General features: G+C 36.9%; 1 protein-coding gene and 1 pseudogene across 1 annotated transcript; one reads left to right on the top strand and one right to left on the bottom strand.

Moving 5' to 3' along the window:
- Nucleotides 1-2,260: 2,260 nt before the first annotated feature.
- LOC110744667 (heme A synthase COX15-like) lies at nucleotides 2,261-8,426 on the bottom strand (annotated as a pseudogene).
- Nucleotides 8,427-9,194: 768 nt separating this feature from the next.
- Nucleotides 9,195-10,121, top strand: LOC148292429 (uncharacterized). The gene has a single exon (XM_088245818.1). The coding sequence runs from the start codon at nucleotides 9,195-9,197 to the stop codon at nucleotides 10,119-10,121; it is 927 nt and encodes a 308-aa protein (XP_088101944.1).
- The last annotated feature ends 762 nt before the right edge of the window (nucleotides 10,122-10,883 follow it).

Raw genomic sequence — 10,883 nt, 5'->3', positions numbered from 1 at the left:
TTGGGAGAAAAAACTATTTGAGTTTGGGCAAAACCCAAATAGTTACTTTTTGAATAGGGAAAATTTGGGTTTCCTCATGAGTTGGAGAAGGCCTTTTACAACAAACAAATTATTAACGAGCTGCGTTACATTACATCGAGTTTTTTAATCACCAGCAGAAAGACCCATCTCTAATCTTATTATTCGCTTTTGATTTAACTCTCTCTCTCTCTCTCTCTCTCTCTCTCTCTAGTAGTTCGACATTGTTAAATCCCTTGTGAGGTGGGCATACTTAAAGGCCTGATATGAACCAATCATAGCTTTCACCGTGTTTTTCTTTTGGGTGTATGATTCAAATGAGACTGGGATTTCTGACGTAGATATAGACTAGTATCTACCGGAACCTATATCTATCACAAATTAAAATCTCCCAAATGCAAAACTGCCCCAAAAACTCAGGCTCACTATGCTCCATCTCATAATCAGGAATTACCACTTGCCACTCAAAGGTGTCCTCGGTAAGCTGAAGAACTGGTGGTCACTCGAAAACAATGGAATAATTGTCCGAACTACAAGCACATCTCTGCACATCAAGAAAATAACTCCCAGCTTGATCGCCAGCGATATATATATATATAGACCATAAGAATCCAATAATTCTTTTTGTTTCATCCTGTTTCCCACTTTTCGGCCGGGTAGGCCAATGGAAGGAGTTTTTGGTCCTTCTTCTCTTGAGATGCGTAGGCGTGCCACCACCAAACCACTTGATGGCTTGGATGGAAAGATTGTGTGAGTGTGTTTGCGCTTCTGATTTCTTAATCAAATGATTGATCGACCAAGCAAGGAACCTCCTCTTGGTCTAGGTTCTTTTTCCTCCTTGAGGTCAAGGATGATTGAGCTTTGTATGACTATTTTTAGGATTTTTGTGATAAGTGCAACGAATGTAAATGCAGTAAACGAAATGACAGAAATGTAAATGCGATTAAGTAGATTAAAGCGATAAAGACTTGAATTAAACTTGAATGTAAAGACAATTGAAATTAAATTGCAAGAATGTAAAGCTTACAGTAGGAAAACGAAGAACTTGGATAATCTGAAAAGCTTGAAAGATAAAATCCTAGACTATGAATTGAAAAGTACAGGATAAAAAGATAGGTTTTGTGTGTTCAGTTGGCGGTCCTCTTCTTTTCTTCTGACGATCAATTTATAGAGCTTCCTTCAGCTCATGGGTTTGGCCATTAAATGGCCTCAACTAACTTTCATTGAAAATCCTTTCAAAATTAATGTCTTCCGGAGCTCTAGACATTTAATGAGAATTTTCCAACCATCATCGACTCCTACGGTTGGTCAGTAAAATGAGATCAGGATAGTAGGGTGGCTACAAATCTTCCCAAAATTAATGCCTTCCGGAGCTCTAGGCGTGAACTTCCTGACAATTTGCTTCTCTCACACCCTTGCTCAAACACCTTGGAGAACTCAATCTACCCTTGGTATTTCATGCACTCACTAGTTTCCAGCTACTTTACCTCTCTCTCACGGCTGCACTCTTGCCTCTATCTTAGCTTAGCTATATCTTTGACCAAAGATGAGAACATCTTGAACCAAGTCCTCAAATTAGGCTTCCATGTTTCCTGCAGTTTGTTCTCTCCTTTACCAATCAAAAGCAACTTAAAACAAAAGCCCTGCATGGAAAAACACCCAAGGAACCCAAAGAGAGAGGTTAAAAACATGTGGAAAAAATAGCACAGCAGAAACTAGACGGCCGGTTGCTTTTCTTCAATTTCTTGTGTCTTTTAGTTGAGCCAAATTCCTCCAACGGATCTTTCCTTCCAACCAAGGATCTTTGAGTTCGACGGAGGATTTTTCCACTGGACGAAGGATTTTTCCATCCAACCGCGGATCTTTAAGTTCGACGGAGGATTTCTTATGTAGTCGACGGAGGATTTTTTTATGAAGTTGACGGAGGATTTCTTATGAAGTCGATGGAGGATTTCTTATGTAGTCGACGGAGGATTTCTTATGAAGTTGACGGAGGATTTTTTATGAAGTCGACGAAGGATTTTTTATGAAGTCGACGGAGGATTTCTTATGAAGTCGACGAATGATTTTTTATGAAGTCGACGGAGGATTTCTTATGAAGTCGACGAAGGATTTTTGCCAAATAATTGGTGGGTGGGTCTAATAATACCAATCATGACATATACATATATATATAACTTAAACAAAAAGCAATAGGCCAATTGGTGGCCTCTGAGTCATCTTCAGAAAATTCCCACGCCATTTTCATATATATATGTATAAAAAGTGATTGTAATCATGCAAACACTAAAGCAAAGCTTTAGCCTTCCCGTCACTTTCTCCCACCAACACATAGTTTTATATTGAAAAGTTGGAACCCTTTACTTTGTTTAGCATCTTTTCTCTTCCCTTTTGCAGAGAATTCCTACGCCCCATTCATCAATTGCATCTGCTCCTCCAACTTCCCATAGCCAACTTGTGCATGCATTCCTTCATACTGACTATTTGGATGGTGGATTTTTAACCACACTCAAACACATCCAATTAAAATGTCAAATAGTTGTTCCAAAATTGTACTACAAAGTCATCTGGATTGTCTTTGCAACTTGACGTAGAGATTTAAGAAGAGACGGTGATGGCCTACGCAAAGTGTGATTGAGAAGGATCATCAGTGTCAGGAGAGTCAAAGCCCCAGCTTGATGTGCTGTACCAAGCTCTACAGGCACATATGACAGCAGTGTAGATATTCCCAGTGTGACCTGCAACAATAACACAACGAATTGTGCAAGCAATTAAAATCAACCTGGTCAAACTAATTAAATAATTCGAAGGAGAAGAGAGAAAAAAAAGGAATAAAAAGTTGGAAACCATATATACCCGAAGGCCAGCCATGCCTACAGCACTTCCAATCAAAGACTGAACTGCAGGATGTATCTCAAACTTCCTTGTTGACCACCACAAAGCACCAATTGAAAATAAAGTTGCAGTTGCAAAGATACGATGATCAAGCTACAAACAGGAAGAACAATAATTAATCACAACCCTACTTCATGTTTGAAATTTGAAAAGATTACAGAACAAGCTAATACGCAGTAGAAGATTTAACAATTCTATAATTTCCCAAAAGCATAGTCGCCTAAAGAAAATGGTTTTCATCACAAGAAATTACAGTGTAAGCTCAAAGAAGACACAGAAACTGCTGCTAGCCGAAACACAATTCAATGGCCTTAAAAACAATAACTTTTCTGTAAAGATTATAACATAATCACATTTCATTTGTTCCTACAGAAAACAGATGTTTTTTTTACTGAAGGAAGAAACTTAAAATAAGGCATCTTTCCAATTTTTAACTCCTTTTTTTTTTTTTTTTTTTGGTTGTAATATTTCCCTTGTCATCATAAAAGCAACCTTAGAGCTAACATATAGCAACATTAAGTCGCAAAAAACTAAAATAAAATATGTTCTTTGGTCAGAAAGATACCTGCACACAGGGGCGGAGCCAATTAAGGCCTAGGAGGGTCATATGACCCTTCTGACCCAATGGTAACAGTGTACATATTACCTTATTTCCACTTTCAACATTTAAGTAAATATGTCTTTGTCATTTTACTTTTATTTATTTTTATATTACTCCATTTACTTAAGTTTACAATGTAAATAAGGAAGTACCCCCCATTTGGATTCAAATAAAAATACTAGAAAATCAAATTCCCACCAAATCAAAATATGAAAAATCGGTTTTAGTGTAAAATACGATTTAGGCTAAAAATAATGGCTCATTAAGTCAATATATACTTCATACTAAATTCCCATAAAATCAAGTTTTCTTATTTGATGTGTGAGGAATAAAAGCCGCCAAAAATTATCTTCAGAAAATGATTATTCCAAAAACCCAATTTTCATACTTAGTCAATATTTTTACATAAAACAATTTTTCATGTATGATATGAATGCATGAAGGAACTAAGGTCAATCTAGGTAAAAAGCCTAATCCACTATAATGTTAAACCCTATTTGGTTTATGTTAAAACTTATTGAAAATTAGTTTATGGAGCTATGAACTAGCGTGGTTTATATGATTTAATGTTTACTTTTATTTCTACAAAGACTATAGAAATTGTAAGTATACGTACCAAAAAAAATAATCATTAAATTTTAAGCTAATAACTTTAGCTAGCCCACCCGTTGAAAAATTCCTGATTCCACCCTTGATGAAGCATATGGAAGTGGGTGGTAGAGCAACTGGTTTGACCTTCTACCACGTAAGTGTTTTTATTCATGTTCAGTTTAATTAGCAACATCTTCCAATATTGTCTTAAAACCCATTAAATATTTTTGGAACAACAACCATCAAAGTTTTCTTATATAATTGAACTTATTCTAAAATATTTATGTAGAAAAATAATGGATACTTAAGATTTTAGGTTATTAATCTATTATCTCATAGTTTTATTCTCATGGCACATCCTTGTATGCATTTTTCTTCTCCTCTAAACCATCATAGTCCAAGTCTGGTGGTGGTATGGCTTTTCCATTTATCTTGGCTAATAATGTTGACCCTCCTTGAGAGAATTCCTGGCTACGCCGCTGCCTGCACAGTAGATGTATTCTCAAAGAAGTTCCGGATTAGTGGCTTCATGTCAGAAACATCCTCTGGGATCCATGTATCCCCCATCTTTTATTATAAGCATGCCCCGGTATTTTCACACACAAGCATATTTATATCTCCTACTCAGGAAAAGCCACATACCATCCATTCAGTTCATTGTGAAAGGCAAGAAGGAAAACAAAAATTACATACAGCATCACTCCCGGCTACAAATGCTCCTGAGACAGCAGTTACTCCGACAAGTAAGCTTACAGGAAGAGCAAGTCGCTTCACCTTAGCTGCCCCACGAACCCAAGCTAGTGATTCAGAAGGTGGTTCAGGCATGACAACAGAAAGACCTGTCCATAAAAGGCGACAGTATATAGCGAAGGCTGAAGTAAGATGGGCTGCAAGAAGGTAAGGGCTTACTCTTGGCTGAGCATATTCAGATGCTGGCTCCTGTGAGAGAGAATTATTTCAAAAATCCATCGCTTTTATTAAATTTCAATCAAAACCACGACAAGAGAAACCATATCTGACCTCTAAACCACTTTTAACCATCCACCAGCCAATTAAACCCTGCCCAGCACCAAGACCAAAAAGAGCAGACAGTCTCAGTCCAAGCTAACCTCTAAACCACTTAATATTTATATTATTTTTATTGCTGTATGAGTGTACCCGTACCCGTATCCATATCGGTGCAACATAGGTTCACATGCTAGACTCTGTTTACCTTTGTTTCTATTTTATTTTACCTATTGTTAATTGTGTTTATTGTTTTAATTGGGTGTATTTACTGTTTTATATTTACACAAATTTGGAGTATAGTTTAACACTTTCTCCCATTTTCATAAACAAAAATCCACAAACTTCGTACACTAATCAAAATTTCAAGTTTTCAAGGCAACAAAAACCCATACAAATCAGCACAATCCATTAGAACTTGCTCAACGATAAGTTTTAGCAGAAAAGATTCTGAAAAAAAAAAAGAAAAAAGAAAAAGCAAACAACTTGGCAACCACAAATTACTAAAATAAGAAAGGATATTAAAAATAGAAAAGAAAGACGAATCAACTTTGATGACAACAAAAGAGACGTGAATGGTGTCGCCCTGGTACTTTGCATCATGAGAGAAGCACTCTTCTCTGTCTATCACGAACCTCAACCCATCTGACCCTTTCATTACTTACATAGCCATATATATTTGCCCATGTAATGCATAGATCAAGAAGAAGAAACATACTTATTACCTCTGAAATTGTTGATACGCAGGAGCAGAAAGATCAGGTTGTTAAATCTAAATAAATAATAACAAAAAATTTAAAAATAAAAACCCTTCCCTCACCCAACACCAAAGGAGGGCGCGAGACTTGTTACAAGAGAAGCAGCATGTGGCGGCTAAAAATGGAGGTCAAATTTGGGCGAATAGAAACATCGTGAGATTATTGGGTTTTTGTTTCAAACCATGAAACAAATCTTCTGGTCTATGAAGTACATTACCAATGGGAGCTTAATTGGGTGAGGTTATCCATGGAAAGAAATGGGGTCACTTGCGTTGGGACACAAGGTACAAGATTTATGGGTCTGCCCTGGCACAAGTGGTGAGAGTAGCTAATCTCCCCCCCTAAACTTTTACAACCAAAAAAAGTACGGGATTTGTTACTTGGGCTTCAGAGGCTTCCTTTGTACATGAGAGAGAAACCCCCTAACGGTAATTAATTGGGTTTGGGGACATTAGTGTACTTTGGATCCAAATGGTTTAAGCTGAGCAATGAACTCAACTGAACTGAACAAATACCTTTGCTTCTGGACAACGGCTTTACCGCTTTAGTGGGATTAGGCTTAATATCACAAAACGTCCCTAAGGTTTACAAAACTATCAAATTGCATCCTTAATGTTTGTTTGTGTCACTCATGGTCCTCAAGATTAGTATGTGCGATCACAAATGGTCCTTACGAAATTTTTTAAATTTTTTCATTTAAAATTCATATCATTTTGGTTTTCTTTTTAAAATTATTTATAAATGAAAAAACCATTTATAGAAGGATTTTAATCTTGAGGACCATTTATGAACCCTAAACCCTTAGTTTTTTCATTTTTAATTTTTATGAATTTTAAATTATTTTTTAAAAACTCCATTAGTTTGTTGATGTGGCATATATATGGAGCCCACATCTACAATAATATAGTGTCACATGTATTTAAAATATAATATATATTTTTAAATAATTTAAAATTCATAAAATTTTAAAAAGAAAACCAAAATTTTATGAATTTTAAATGAAAAAATGAAAAATTTTCACAGGGACCATTAATTTGTGATATGTGCGTGAACCTCATGGATGTTTTACATATATGCCACATCAGCAAACTAACGGAGTTTTTGATGGAACCTAACGGCAGGGACCATTTGTGATCACACATACTAACCTTGAGGACTACGAATGACACAAAAAAACATTAAGGATGCAATTTGATAGTTTCGTAAACCTTAAAGACGTTTTGTGATAATAAGCCGTGAGATTATTGAATAGTTTTGTTCCACAATTATTACCATCCTTTTAAAGACCCAAACAATCGCTTATTTGACAATTTCATTGGCATTGCATATCAAAACAAAAAGCATTGCATGTCCTGAAATTAAGTATGATTAATTCCAAAATATTTGTATAAATTTTGTTAATATAAAATAAAGATAATATTGTATAGAAAGTTTCTTTCGTGAGAACATGCCTGAATTCATAATTTTTAAACCATGAAGAAGATTTCTCTGAATAGAGATTAAAGAGGCTGTAAAAACCTTATATGAATCAATGAAATCTCACCCTTTATCTATATAGAAGTAATTCTTCTACTCCCTAATATAACCAGCCCTACAACCAAACATTGATAAAATAAAATAAAAATAGTGTCAATCCAATATCCCGATGCAGCTCATAAATAAAAATGCAACCAGTCCAAATCAGTGGAATCATCTAACCAAAACCCCATTTAGTTTTTGATCCTAAAATCAACGGGGCATTTTATGAGCCGCTTGGCTATATATGCCTAGCGTAACATGCTTAATATAAATTTAATAATGGCTTTTTACCACAAAACGTCCCTAACATTTGCGAAACTATCAGATTGCATCCTTAAAGTTTTTTTGTATCACTCATGGTTCCTAATGTTAATATAGGTGCTCTTAAATAGTCCATTTGTCAAAAAAATTGTTAAATCCAGGGATATAATCGTCAAATCAATCCAAAATTATATAATATATATATAATTCTAGAAACCTGTAACCATAACCAGGATCGGGGAAATACAAAAAATTAGGAAATTTGGAACATCCGTCACAATTGGACAGAGCCCAAGGCATATATAAGTCTGAAGTTGATCTGGAAATTTGACTTTTAGTGACGAAAAATCTGAAGAACACCGTCGCAGAAAATGTTTAGCCACAAAAAATCTGATGAACATCTGTCACTAAAAACTTTTGGTGACGAAAAATCTTCAAATTTCTGGGCAAAACCGCAGCTGGGTTTTTATAGTTCAGTTTGTTTATGTTATTCCCTTCCATTTTCAGTGCTTACCTTTAGTTTCCAGCCAATTCCAACAAGAAATAGAGGGAAATAGTTCCATAGTCTGCATCTTGTTGATTTTGTTTTTCTTTTCTTTGTCTCACCTTTTACAAGTTCCATGTGAGTTTTCTCCCAATGTTTCAGTTTCATAAGAAGCAGGTCCTTCCTCTTTACCATTACTAGGCTTCCTTACCTGGCCAACAGAAGATATGCCTAGCATCCACTGTGGTAAACATCTCCTACTTCCATCATCTGCTTCTGGAGCAACTCCCACCATTTCTTTTTCTCTCAACTAAACTAACCTATAAATTCATTAATGGTTGAAGAGGTGAAAGTGGATTGATTTGATGATTATATCCCTGGATTTAACAGTTTTTTGGACAGAGGGGCTATTTAAGAGCACCCATATTAACGTTAGGGACCATAAGTGATACAAAAAAACTTTAAGGATGCAATTTGATAGTTTCGTAAACGTCAGGGACGTTTTGTGATAAAAAGCCTTTAATAATTATTGACATTGTATCAATAGCTTCATCAATTGTGCGTGATGTTCTCGTTCGTGTGAAAAAGCAAACCAAAAAATCATGCATATTATATACATGCTTAATTAGTGTGACCTTGTTTTTAATGAAGTCATTTGTACTTAAATTCCTGCAGCCTGCAGGTTACAAAATACCAAAGGGTTGGACATCGATTCTTTGGATTCGATATCTCCACACAAATTCTGACAACTTTGATGATCCCATGTGCACTTCCGCTTAGCTTCTCGAGAACTTCATTACTGTGCCGTGAGTACGCACAGGGCCCCACTTAAGAGGGCCCCAAAAATATTACAAATCTTTTTTAATCTTAATTCGGTCTAGGTAAGGTAACCGATGTCTCATTGAGCATGCATTGGTGGATGGATTATGTTTGTAATCATTGTAAGAAATCTCCCCTGCCTATTTATCTGGAGACTTGGTTTGTTGTTGCTCATCACTTCAATCTACTCCTGTGGCTAAGTCATTTATCCCTTTGTTGTTGCATATTTTCTCTCTACCTCACCATGAGGGCTCAACTCAATGCAAGCTTGTCTCGTGCAAATTCCCGTAGTCCAAGCCCTAAGTCTGATCCCCGTTGGGGAAATAGGTCCATTGTGGAGCCTAGTGTAGTCCGTAAGGGCAGATTTACTTTTAGAGTGGATAGAAATGAAACCAAAGTGTCCATTACTGCCTTAGCTTCTTCTGTCCAAAGCCATTATGAGACTTTCTGTTTAGTTGGCAAGGTCTTTGGAGTTCCTGTGAACAGTAGAGTCATTAGGCACAGACTTAAGAGTGAGTGGAAAAATATGCAAGGCGATGTTACGATTGACCATATTAGTCGTGACTGGTACAAGGTGGAGTTTACTGCTGAAGAAGATGTCGTTTTTGTGCTGGAGAACAAACCTTGGTTTGTCCAGGGTCAGATTTTTGCTATCCAGCGTTGGACTCCAGACTTTTCCCCTTTCCATGCTACTGTCACATCCATTGTTGGCTGGGTCAGAATTCCTTTTCTGCCTCTCCACTATAAAGACCCGGAAGTGTTACATGATCTAGTTTCTATCCTTGGATACCCGATTAGTGTTGACCTGCAGTCTACTGAGGGAAAGCAGAGTATGTTTGTCCGGGTTCGCATGCTGCTGGATCTAACTAGGCCTTTGAAACGCTGTCTAATATTGGGGGAGGGCCCTCAAGAAACCAAAATCTTTGTAAGCTATGAATCTATGTTTGCTATATGCTTCTATTGCAGCCAAAAGATGGAACGTGGTCATGTGTGTCCTATAAAAATTTCAAACAAGAGCTTTCTCCAAGTGGAACAGCTGGATAATGAGCCTAACGTGTTCCCGAGGGATTTAGTTCTTGAGGTTGAGGAGCAGGAAAAACTAGCTGAAGATGTTATTTTGGTGTTCCCACAGCCTATCACTGTGGATTCCTATTTCGCGAAAAACACCTAATGAGGCTCAGGATCCGGGGTGGACTATTGTGGCTAACCGTAAAGGTAAAGCTAAGATGCAAGAGAGAGATGGGAGAACTTTTAGAGAAGTTGCTAAGGGGATTAAGTTTTTTGAAGGAGGTGGCTCTCTTCCTGCAGGGGCCAAGGTTCAGGACTTGGGTCTGAGCAGCAAGGGGCATGGCAAGGCGGTCATGTCGGCTTCAGCTCAATCTCAAGAAGGTAGCAGTGCTTTTACTGCTTTTGCTTACAAAAGCCCTAAGAAGAGGGCACGTGATGAAGATGTTGTGGAGGAAGAATCCATGCCTAGTGTTGGTGACTCTCCTAATCCCATCCCAAGAAGTTGCTATCTTGGAATAGTGATCGGTTCATAATTGTATATTATTTCTTACCCTTCTAGCTTATGATTTGGTTATGTTTTTGAGTTAAACTTGTGCTTTTAATCCTTTTTGTGTTTATCTTTCAGTTAATTGAGCTTTAGGTAACAATGATGGCTTTGGAGAACATAATTCATGCAATTCAAGCATGTTAAGGCCTAATTTGGATGAATTGATGAAGAGCTTAAAGACAAATTCATTATGGCTACAGCCCCCTGCCAGTCCAGTTCCGTAGGTCATATTGCAAGCTTTGTTTCAGCAACCTACATAGCTCGGATGAGGCCACATTCTTCATGAAAGTTGCTCCAATTGGTGTGTACTATAACATATCCAAAAGTCAGCCCCATTGGATAAATTTGGAGTCCGTTACCTAGCAAACACAGAACCAT

Source organism: Prunus avium, chromosome 8 (genome assembly GCF_965620075.1).
Source record: "Prunus avium chromosome 8, drPruAviu1.hap1.1, whole genome shotgun sequence".
Lineage (NCBI taxonomy): Eukaryota > Viridiplantae > Streptophyta > Magnoliopsida > Rosales > Rosaceae > Prunus > Prunus avium.
The sequence above is the reverse complement of the archived record's forward strand: the minus strand, read 5'-3'. Positions and strand labels throughout refer to the sequence as shown.

What these genes read in the sequence shown, in the direction of transcription:
- LOC148292429 (XM_088245818.1), top strand. Translation starts at nt 9,195, where the DNA reads ATGAGGGCTCAACTCAATGCAAGCTTGTCTCGTGCAAATTCCCGTAGT.